This window comes from Danio aesculapii, chromosome 5, assembly GCF_903798145.1.
Source record: "Danio aesculapii chromosome 5, fDanAes4.1, whole genome shotgun sequence".
NCBI classification, from domain to species: Eukaryota; Metazoa; Chordata; class Actinopteri; order Cypriniformes; family Danionidae; genus Danio; species Danio aesculapii.
In genome coordinates this window covers 48,596,682-48,609,181 of record NC_079439.1, presented here as the reverse complement: position 1 = coordinate 48,609,181, position 12,500 = coordinate 48,596,682, and the positions used below count along the sequence as shown (strand labels likewise).

The 12,500-nt window shown below is 37.9% G+C and overlaps 1 protein-coding gene across 1 annotated transcript in view; it reads left to right on the top strand.

The window, feature by feature from the left end:
* The window catches only part of adgrv1 (adhesion G protein-coupled receptor V1), a 289,090-nt gene that overhangs the window by 237,937 nt on the left and 38,653 nt on the right, over nucleotides 1-12,500 (top strand). Inside the window, 2 exon segments of the mRNA XM_056458383.1 lie at nucleotides 161-339; nucleotides 9,326-9,483. Coding sequence (XP_056314358.1) covers nucleotides 161-339; nucleotides 9,326-9,483 — 337 coding nt within the window.

Below are 12,500 nucleotides of genomic sequence, written 5' to 3'. Positions count from 1 at the left end.
AGATAGCGTTGATGTTGCTGTGTTAAAGAAATGAAGGTCACTGCCATCAGATGTTTTTGTTTTGTTGACTTTGTGTTTTTTTGCTATATGAAAACATTAATTAATCATCATCTATTTTTTTTGATTATTTATTCAGAATCATTGCTGTTCTCTCTTGCAGGCCATAAACTTCTGGCAGATATTGGTGATGAATGATGAGCACACGGAGAGACGGTATCTGCTCTATTTCCTGCTCAGCTGGGGTCTTCCTGCTCTGGTCATCATTGTTCTGGTTGTGGTCCTGCTGGGGGGATTTGGATGGAGCATTCATAGTGTGTATGGCCTGGTGCAAGGAGACCTGTGAGTTTGTCAATATGCACTGTCACATTCTTAAACACGCACACACACACCTCATGTTTGTACAGCTGTCTTTTTGTTAACCCGCTAAAAACCTCCATTGTTTGTACACTGACCTAACACTATATTTCTCCACTAAGGGGAACTCTTTGTTTTTTTACATTTAATAATTTTAATAATTTATTTCTCTATTAGGAGCCATTGGCCAGATTATAGTTATGCATTATTGCTTGCTACAGAACAGAGAGTGTGTTGTGTGCACGTGGAACTGTAGGTCCACACAGGCACACACCCATCGCCATTGCCTGGCACAGACACTTCTTAAAAATGTACTGTACAGTGTGCGATGATGCAGAGCTCAACATCTGTCTGGTTAGTTTGGTAGTGGTGATGAGTGTGGGCGGGGCTAAGAGGTGTGAGAGCAGAGTGAGGTCGGTGGCGTGAGTGTTTAACAAATGGATACTTGTGTTTTTTATTTTATTAGGGTGGCTTGAGAAAGCCAATATACTGTTATACTACATAAACGTATTATGCTTCTGTCTTCTTCTTCTTCTTCTTCTTGTTAGACTATTTTAAGAATGCATGCTAGTTTATACTAAATTCATTATAACAACATGCTAATTTATGCTAGAAACATGCTAATTCATCCTATAACCATGGTAATTTATGTTAGCAACTGCATAACAATGACACAGAACACTTTAGCAACCACCTAGCAACACCTTAGTAACCACCTAGAACACTCTAGCAATCACTTGCGGCATCCTACCAACTGTCCCATAGACTTGTGTTGTAAAAAACTGCCATTGATTTCGCAATGGACATACTAACAACACACCAATTCATGCTAACAATATAGTAATCCAAACTAGAAACATACTAATCATACTAGCAACATGCTAACAACATGCTAATTCATACTAGAACCATGCTAATTTATGTTAGCAACTGCCTAGCAACAACTTAGAACACCTTAGCAATCACCTAGCAACGTCTTAGCAACCTCCTGGCAACACCTTAGCAACCACCTAAAACAACCTTGCATCCGCCTATCAATGCCTTAGCAACTGCCTAGCAACCACTCAGAACACCCTAGCAAGCACTTAGCAACACCTTAGCAATGACCTATAACATCTTAGCAACCACTTAGAACACCCTAGCGACCACCTAGCAAAACCCTTGCAACCGCCTAGCAACCACACAGAACACTTTAGCAACCGCCTAGCAACACCTTAGCAACTGTCTAACAACCACTGAGAACACCTTAGCAACCGCCTAGCAATGCCATAACAACTAGTCACAGCACCCTTGCAACGCCTTAGCAACTGAATAGCAACCACTCAAAACACCCTAGCAACTGGCTAGCAAAACCTTAGCAACAGCTCTAAACACCCTAGCAATGCCTTAGCAACCATTCAGAACACTCTGGCAATCACTTAGCAACCTCTCTAAACCCCCTATCAACCACCTAGCAAGAAACATGCCAATCCATTCGGTAAAGTCTAGATGGGATACGTGGCTGGCCGGAAGTGCAATATGCACATAAATTTTAATAGCATTTTTTATGACACTGTATAACAATAATTAACATTTTACAGTACTGTGATGGTTGGGTTTAGGGTTGGGGTAGATGTTAAAAAATACAATTTATTGGGTAATATATTAGATAGCATAAGTAATAATTGGTACAACTACTGATTTTACATTACTGTGACGGTTTGGTTTAGGGTTGGCGTGGGGTAGACGTTAATAAAATACAATAACTGGGAAATTTAATAAATAATATAAATAATTTTTGTTAACTTCCGGCTGCATCCATACCCGATCTAGTAACAACCAATCCATACTAAAAACATGCTAACATATATGTAGTTTTCTATCTCTGCTAACTGTTTCAAACTTCTTAAAAGCTGCTTCAATTATTTAAACTTTAAAACTACTTTAATTTTTCAGACTAGACTTACTCAAGACACCATAACATTTGTCTAGGAACTTTACTTTTCTAGTTATTATTATTTTTAGGTTGTTGAACATTTACTGGTTCCTGCATCTTTCTTTCTTGAATAAATGTAATTTTGAACTACTTCTACAGCATTTTCGACATAAGCTCAAAAATCGGCAAAGAAACTTAACTCAGTGGAAGCCAGAGACCCTACTGCTTACTAGAGTTTCAGAAGTGTTATTGCAGAACAGCGCAGACTGAACAGGTTACGTGCAGGTATGCACTGCTGGGAACAGGGATCACTCAACACAGAAGTACAAATCAGGCTTAAATGGCAAGGTGAAGGTGAGGACTACAATAGCTTCTTTTTCCTAGATGCGTCAGTGCCAGCCAGAGCTTTTGTTTGGACCGGCTGCAGGCAATAGATGCTATTAAGAAAATAATATAAAATAATAATAATAATGGCATGGCGCCATTGTTATATTGGTGGCACAGTGGGGAGCACGATCGCCTCACAGCAAGAAGGTCGCTGGTTTGAGCCTTGGCTGGGTAAGTTGGCATTTCTGTGTGGAGTTTGCATGTTCTCCTCGTGTTTGTGTGGGTTTTCTCCAGGTGCTCCGGTTTCCCACACAGTCCAAAGACATGCGGTACACATATATATATATATATATATATATATATATATATATATATATATATATATATATATATATATATATATATATATATATATATATATATATATATATATATATATATATATATATATATATATATATATATACACAGTGGTCCCTCGTTAATTGCTGGAGTTACGTTCTAAAAACTATAGGTGAAATCCACGTAGTCCACTTTATTTGTTACAATTTTTAAAGATGTTTTAAGGCTGCAAAACTAGACCAGAAGTCCAACTTTTTTGTACAGGACTTGTACAACTTTGTACAGTAGATGCTGCTTGAAGGAGATTGGTTGACAATGGTCTACAGCCAATCAGGACGCAGAACACAATGTGCCAATCAGGACGCAGAACACAATGTGATGTTTAAAAAAAAAGGATGTCAAATTTCACAAAAAAATCCGCAAGACTGTGAACGCTGAACCGCATTATGGATAGATATAAACAGTGGTCCCTCTCCATAATGCGGAAATGTATATATTATATATTTTATATTATATATTTAATTATTTATTTTGTGAGGACAGCTCTGACTGTTGAGTATCTTCATGCTGTGCAACTTTTAAAACTTTTTTTTGTGCATTGAATCTGAAGCTTACAAAGCTCGGAATCAATGTATTTTATAACATCCTTGTTTGGGCAGACACTATTAAACATTTATCTGTCCAAATGCTCATGAGAATCCTGGAATTTTTAAGTGACTAGCACCATATGTAACATTTGTGTGGTTGCAAAACTAAATGGGCATCTTGCCGCAAACATTTTTACTTGACTCAGCCAAACTTTGTCTTTGCTTTCACCATACTCCAAAGCCCAAGCTAGCCCACTTTGGCCCTAGGTATTTGGTGGGCTGAAAAGGCCAGACATTGACCCCAAGCAAGCCCTGACAGGACCAAATCTGGCCTCAGAATTTACTGTAGAAACGCAAATGGACGAGAAATCCATTGGCATGCCTGTTTTAGGTGTGACAGTGAAAATGCAGCTAATGCATACCTGTCAACATTGGGATGTAAAAATACAGGATATCCCACCTCCCCCACCCCTCCTCTAAAAAATAAAAAAAAATAACCTACCCACAACTCTCAAAATGACCAGTTTAATTAAATAGATTTAAAAAAATTTAAATTTTCTTTTTCAATTTTTTCCCAAATGTTGTTTAACAGAGCAAGGAAATTTTCACAGTATCATTCATTCATTCATTTTCTTTCAGGCTTAGTCCCTTTAATAATCTGGGGTCGCAACAGCGTAATGAACCGCCAACTTATCCAGCATATGCTTTACGCAGCGAATGCCCTTCCAAGCCCATCACTGGGAAACACATACACACTCATTCACACACATACATACACTATGGATAACTTTAGCCTACCCAATTCACCTGTACTGCATGTCTTTGGACTGGAAACCGGAGCACCCTGAGGAAACCCACGCTAACACAGGGATAACAAGCAAACTCCACACAGAAAAGCCAACTGACCCAGCCGAGCCTCCAACCAGCAACCTTCTTGCTGTTAGGCGACAGCACTACCTACTGCGCCACTGTGTTGCCTTCACAGTATGGCTGATAATTTTTTTTTTTTTTTCTGGAGAAAGTCTTATTTTATTTCAGCTAGAATAAAAGCAGTTTTAATTTTTATTTTTTAAAACATTTTAAGGTCAAAATTATTAGCCCCTTTAAGCTATATTTGTTTTCAATAGTCTACAGAATAAACCATCATTATACAGTAACTTACCTAATTACCCTAACCTGCCTAGTTAACCTAATTAACCTAGTTAAGCCTTTAAATGTCACTTTAAGCTGTATAGAAGTGTCTTTAAAATATCTAGTCATATATTATTTAGTCATCATGGAAAAGATAAAATAAATCAGTTATTAGAAATAATAACCCCCCGTTAATAATAATTCCAGGGGGCTAATAATTCTGACTTCAAATTTATATGGTGGAGTGGAAGGAAAGTAGCTTCAAATGATATAATAGGCTACATAGTATATATTAGAAATTATTGAAAATAAAATAAAAGGTTTAGCCTATTAAAATCAACAGCCCCTACAGAAATTAAATCAAGTTATAAAATCTCATTCACTTTTTATTCACTGTATATAAATACTGTTTAAAGTTACTATAGTTATTTAGAGAAACTTCCGTTTATCTTCCGTTTTGTTTGATGACAGAGGTGTCTCTTTAAGAATCCACAGATCTATGATGAAAGCATTTGATTACTACCGGAACTGAATTATTTTTTATTATTTTCTGAATTTAAGACAAATTCCTTCATTCGTTAATTTTATTTTCAGCTTAGTCCCTTTATTATTCTGGGGTCACCACAGCGGAATGAACCGCCAACTTATTCAGCGTATGTTTTACACAGCGCATAAAGACGCATAGCTTTAATGGAAATAAAGTGAACGCTGCTGTTTTAATATTAATTTCAACGTGCTAAAATAAAGTGAAAGCATAATTCTTGAACAGCTCTTACAATTATATCACATTTGAGATCGGCTCCTTGATGCTCTTTTCGATTGTCATAGAAAAATGAAAATACGGGAGAAATGCAGGACTACTTAAACGGCATGATAGCAGGATAGACTGGTAAAATACGGGAGAATCATGGCAAAAACGGGAGGGTTGACATGTATGAGCTAATGATTTCACTCTCATTTAAATTGTCAACTTGCCAAGTCTTTGTTATTGTTGACAATGTTCCTCTGTCAGTGAAATGTACATACTTTCACTTCATTCCACATTAGAACATCCCTAAATATCTCAGAAAAGAGGAAGTATTATATTCAGGTAACTTTAAATTTGTCAGTGTACTATACTCAAGTACCGTGTAGAAGTTTTCTTCCTGACAAGATTTGATTTATTTATTTTTGATTTTCTTTATTATGTACCCACAAGTGTAAGGTAAATGATCCCTTTATTATTATTTTTTCAGTCTCATAGTTTCTAATTTCTTGTTTTAATGACTTAAGCAGTTTTCTCAGCCACACACACACACACTGTTTACATTGATTGTGTGTGGTCGGGGTCTTTTAAGGGTAATTTGGCAAAAGCTGCTATTTTTAGCCCTTCAGTGTTTATGAGGTCGCAAGCTGTGACTGCGCATACGTTCAGTTTCGCTCCAGCCAAGCCTGTAGTGATAACAGAAGACTAAAGACACTCCTCTCCGCCCTGTTTCAAAGCAGCTCTTCACAAGTCAACTCCCAGTTGACTCATGAAAGCCAAACATCTCCCTTTCCATGAACAAACAAATGATGTCATCTCACCTCACAGGCCACAGCAGTTCTCGCCTTTTCCCGTACCATACAGCTTCACTGGCTCAGAGGAACTGCATGGTTGTAGAATTAAAAGCATATTAGTTAAATGTCAGATTTAAACACATTTTAAACCTCACCTTATGTAGAAAAGTAAATTGGTCACATTAATGTTTCCAGCATTAGCATTACTTTGGATGCATTTTTATGTTGTTTTTATTTTTGTAAGGTTTACTCTTTGATAGTTTTCGTATTTTCATTCATTCATTCATTTTCTTTTCGGCTAAGTCCCTTTATTAATCCGGGGTCGCCACAGCGGAATGAACCGCCAACTTGTCCAGCACATGTTTTACGCAGCGGATGCCCGTCCAGCCACAACCCATCTCTGGGAAACATCCATACACACTAACTCACTCACACTCATACACTACGGACAATTTAGCCTACCCAATTCACCTGTACCACATGTCTTTGGACTGTGGGGGAAACCGGAGCACCCGGCGGAAACCCACGTAAACGCAGGGTGAAAGTGCAAGCTCCATACAGAAACACCAACTGACCCAGCCGAGGCTTAAACAAGCGACCTTTTTGCTGTGAGGCGACAGCACTACCTACTGCGCCACTGCGTTGCCCCAGTTTTCGTATTTTAATTTATATTATTATTATTATTATTATTATTATTATTATTATTATTATTATTATTATTATTCATTCATTCATTTTCTTTTCAGCTTAGTCCCTTTAATATTCTGGGGTCGCCACAGCAGAGTGAGCTGCCAACTTATCCAGCATATGTTTTGCAACTTATCACTGGGAAACACCCATACATTCTCACTCGCACACATACACTATGGACTATTTAGCTTACCAAATTCACCTGTACCGCATGTCTTTGGACTTGTGGGGGAAACCGGAGCACCCGGAGGAAACCACCGCAAACGTGGGGAGAACATATATGAGTTTTAATAACTCATTTCTAATAACTGATTGCCATGATGACAGTACATAATAACTAGGTTAATTAGGCAAGTCAGGGTAATTAGGTAAGTCATAGTATAACGATGGTTTGTTTTGTTGACAATCAAAACAAATTGCTTAAGGAGGCTAGTAATAATGACCTTAAAATGGTTTGTAAAAAACTAAAAACTGCTTTTATTCTAGCCAAAATAAAACAAATAAGACTGTCTCCAGAAGAAAAATATTATAGGAAATACTGTGAAAATTCCTTGCTCTGTTAAACATCATTTGGGAAATATCTAAAAAAGAAAAGAAAAAAAAAACACAGGAGGGTGAATAATTTTGACATCAACTGTAATTGAAAATGTAATATTGGTTGCTTATAAAACATGTAATACAGATGTGAAGGTATACAGTGTGTATTCTAAACCAGGCAAGGGTTTCAAAACTTTAATCAAATGAAGTCTAGTGAAAAATGGCCTGTTTATTTTCCTACAGACATTTTGCATGCTTTGAATTCTATTATGTCTACATTGTGCCATTTCTGCTCTATAAAATGAGTACGTGCTGTGTTTGTCCATTCTGTTTGTCTGACCAGAGCGATGCCTGGCCTGTGAACAGAATGCAACTGCTGCTTATTTTGATACAGATCACGTCATAACAAGATTACGCTGGATTGAGTTTCCCAAAGCTTTCCCATTACAAATACCAGCCCTCAGACTTCATAACTGCATGCAGGACAAAAAAACATTGAACATTGACTGGAAGAAATTCCTCAGATAGATAGAAACAAGTAAGACAAAAACAAAAAGAAAGACTTTCAGGAGAAATGTAAATGTCAAAATACTTCAGAAGGAAGCATATTAAGGACTTACTTTCACATATAAACCCCTATAAACATCAATATACAGTATATATACACTCACTAGTCTCTTTATTAGATACACTTTACGATTACAGGGCTCGTCCCCTTTTGCCATGAGAACCATGAATTCTTCGATTCATAGATTCAACAAAGCACTGGAAATATTCCTCAGAGATTTTGGTCCATATTGACATGATAGCATCACGCAGTTGCTGCAGATTTGTCGGCTGCAGATTCATGATGCAAATCTCCCATTCCACCACATCCCAAAGGTGCTCTATTGGATTGAAATCTGGTGACTATGGAGGCCATTTGAGTGCAGTGAACTCATTGTCAAAAAAACTGTCTTAGATGATTCGCACTTAATGACATGGCGTGTTGTCCTGCTGGATTTAGCCATCAGAAGATGGGTGCACTGTGGTCATAAAGGGATAGACATGGTCAGCAACAATACTCAGGTAGGCTGTGGCATTGACACAATGTTCAATTGGTACTAATAGGCCCAAAGTGTGCCAAGAAAAGATCCCCCACACCATTACGCCACCACCAGCCTGAACCGTTGATACAAGGCAGGATGTATCCATGCTTTCATGTTGTTGATGCTAAATTCTGACCCTACCATCCAAATGTCGCAACAGAAATTGAGACTCATCAGACCAGGCAACGTTTTTCCAATTTTCTATTGTGCAATTTTGGTGAGCCTGTGTGAATTGTAGCCTCAGTTTTCTGTCCTTATCTGAAAGGAGTGGCACCTGGTGTGGTCTTCTGCTGCTGTAGCCCATCTGCTTCAAGGTTGGACGTGTTGTAGAGATGCTGTTCTGCACACCACAGTTGTAACGAGTGATTATTTGAGTTACTGTTGTCTTTCTATCAGCTGGAACCAGTCTGGCCATTCTCCTCTGACCTCTAGCATCAACAAGGCATTTGCGCCCACAGAACTGCAGCTCACTGGATATTTTCTCTTTTTCAGATAATTCTCTGTAAACCCTAGAGATGGTGGTGCGTGAAAGTTCCAGTAGTTCAGCAGTTTCTGAAATACTCAGACCAGCCTGTCTGGCATGTTCAAAGTCACTTAAATCCCCTTTCCTCCCCATTCTGATGCTCGGTTTGAACTGCAGCTGATCAACTTGACCATGTTTACATGCCTAAATGCATTGAGTTGCTGCCATGTGATTGGCTGATTAGAAATTTGCGTTAACAAGCGGTTGGACGGGTGTACGTAATAAAGTGGCTGGTGAGTGTGTATATATTTATTTTTATATTTATGTTTGTTTGTGTGTTTCTTATTTGCAGGTGCTTCATCCCAAATGTATATGCGGCTCTCTGTACAGCAGCCCTGGTTCCTCTCATTTGTTTGGTAGGGGTACTGGTGATCTTCATCCACGCGTATCAAGTCACTCAGCAATGGAAGGCCTATGATGACATCTACAGAGGTCGAACAAACAGCTCAGGTGTGAATAATTTTTGTCAAAATTTTTCAAGTCGGGGAATAATTAGCCTCAAGCTATCCAACCATTTCAGAGGAATCTGACATGGTGATGAACACTTTACAGGAAATCAGGACATTAAAAATAATGAGCTGATGATAATGTCAGAGAAACTGAAAGGAAAGGGAAGATTAGGTGCTTTCCCTTGGAAAGTATTGCACAGACTTCCAAATAGTCACACACCTTTCAAGTATTTGTTCCCCTTCTGTGGTAGTTTGTTAGTCATTTCTTTCAAATAGCCATCAGCAGTTTTGTGTGGGCTTGTCGATTATCGGATTAAATCTAGTGCAACTTGCTCCTCCACTTCTAAACAAACAGATTGTCAGCCTTGTATTACAGCCTCGTCTTGTCTGTTTGGCATTTACAAGCTTTACCTTTATGTTTGGCCTCAAAATGATCCCTGTTTAAAAGATAAATATCAGCACCTTCCAACTCATGCTTGCGCAGTTAGCATGTAAAACACCAGCTTTCACTGGTTAATCCTCTGTGATGGTTGTATTGTTTAGCTGGAAATGCTGTTCTGGGCTTTAAATGCTGGTATTGTACAGTGTGCGTGTGGGTGGTCAGCAAGGGTTGCCATGTGCAATGTTAGCTTTCCTCTTTGTGCGCAAGCATGCTCGCCGCACAGCGGGCTAATCCTAAACCACTCAACTTTATTACAGAGGGCTGCACCGTCAGCCCACCCTTTGCCTCCAAACACAATGACCTCACTGTAGAACTCCTACTCATGCCTTTTCATATGGCAGGACACACAGGCGTAAGCAAATACATTATGCTGCAGATCTGCTCCTTCATGCCGGATGTGTTCAATGACTGTTTGAGAAGCACAGTCAGATAAATATGCGTTTTGAAAACACTCGTTCCTCTGAACACTCAGCCGCTGTAAGATGTTGATTCTGCCAGGGTGTGTTACAGCTTTATTACTTGACAAACTAAACATTCAGCTGGGGGATTGGGATGAAATGAGTGAAAACTGTTTTCCAGGGGGGCCAGATGACTTGTGGGAAACTAAATTTAGATATAGTTCATAGAGACACATTGCAATGTGAAAAATTCATTAGACTGATCCATCCCATGTAGACAGTTTTATCTGATTTTTATTATTATTATTTTTTTTATAGTTTTTTTTTTTTTTTTGGGGGGGGGGGGTATAGGACAGTAGAGATTTGATCTGATTTTTAACATTTTATTATCAAATTTGTTTAGCCAGATTGCAAAACCATGCATCAACTTCACATTAGTAATTCCACAAACACCAAAATATGTTCAACAAAACAAAACAACGAACAAATTCGTAAAGGAATCATCTTTAATTTTTTTTCAGTGTATGATGACTACTAAACACTCTTACACCACAGCACAAGCTCCTAAATCTTCTTTGTTATTATTACCTGTGCATCATTTTTCCTCTGCTTGTTATCGACAAATGAATGTGCTAGAAAAAAACATTTGTAACATTTTCCGTCTACAAGTTTTCCAAGGAGCTAGTCTTTATCGATAAGCTGGTATTTGTGATGACATCACAAGTGACAAAAGGGAATCGTCAGATTTTTGATGGATCGTAACATAATTTTGCCCTTGAGCCATTTCCATACATCATTTTGTTTATATCACAAATTACTCCAAACAGCCATCGGCACGCTTTTACCAAATGGAAAAAAAATGTAGAGAGTATTCAGTTTACTAAAATTTGCCATGTTCAAGAGTTCACACTTAGATACTGCTTGATACTATTAACAGGTTTGCCATGTTGTTCCGGTAGAAAACTCTAAGCTTGGAGATAATTGTGCCCAGGGCTTCCACTTGGTCAATAAGCAAATAAGATGGTCCAAGATCAGGTAGGTCTTGAGAGCTCCCCCTGGTAAACGGGTGGAAGGGTGGATTCTTCCAAAATGAAGATAGGGTGGTAGGGTGAAATCAGTCTATTCATTATAGGCTTGAATCAATCTGATTGGATTACAGATGAGAGTCCAGCCGCGATCAGTCATATCATGTGCTCTTCTCAAAATTTGTTTGTAAATCTTCACCTATTGTGATTTCAGTTTCACAAATAATTGTACAACATATTTAGAGTCGACAGCATAATGCAGCAAATGATTGTCTGATTTAGTTAGAAGGAACACACCTTTTGGCAAAGCTCGCCGTTGGTCTACTGTACTTCTGTGATCATCTTGTGCCATGGGTTTATGGAAAGCTAGATGGAACGCACTGTCATATTCTTTCCCTGACTGAAGGCTACTTTGTTACAATACTCGATGGTCAAACGATGGTCATCTATTGCTCTCCAGACCCTTGTATATGACAGTTACATAGTACGACATAATATGACATTTGCATTGGCACTTCTGGAACTGATCATCACACAATGTGGGTGAAGCTCAGCATCTGTACAGTTGATCCCAATATTTAACATGCTTTACCTGTGTGCTACTGAAAATGTCCTATGACACCACATTAGCTTGAAAGCTATTTTTTTGTGACTAAAAAAGTGCTTCCAAAATACTTTTTGTGACATCTAAAAGGTAATATATATAGTAGATTACATAGGATTCATGCGCTAATGTTAAATGGAAAAATATGCTGAAGACATTTGCTTAATTAAATTAATACTTAACTGGTAAAGATTGCTAAAGATTTTGATGCCCTAAACCTGCAATGTTTTTTTTTTTTTTTTTTTTTTTTTATCTAAGGATGCAACGATAAGGATTTTTTGACTGATACTGATAATAATAACTCTTTAGATTCGGAGGCTGATCGAAGCATTAGCTGATGAATGTATTTATTTAACATTTTTCAGTATGATTGCAAAATCAAGTCAAACACAGCAACTGATTTTATTTTAAACCTTCGTGAAAGTTTAAACTGATTTCTGGACTTTATCGATGAACTATTCTTTTCTACGGCCAACTTTCTTTTATTGAATAATTCTCTTATATAATATATATATATTTTTATAAAATCCAGTAAAATACCAGTAATCA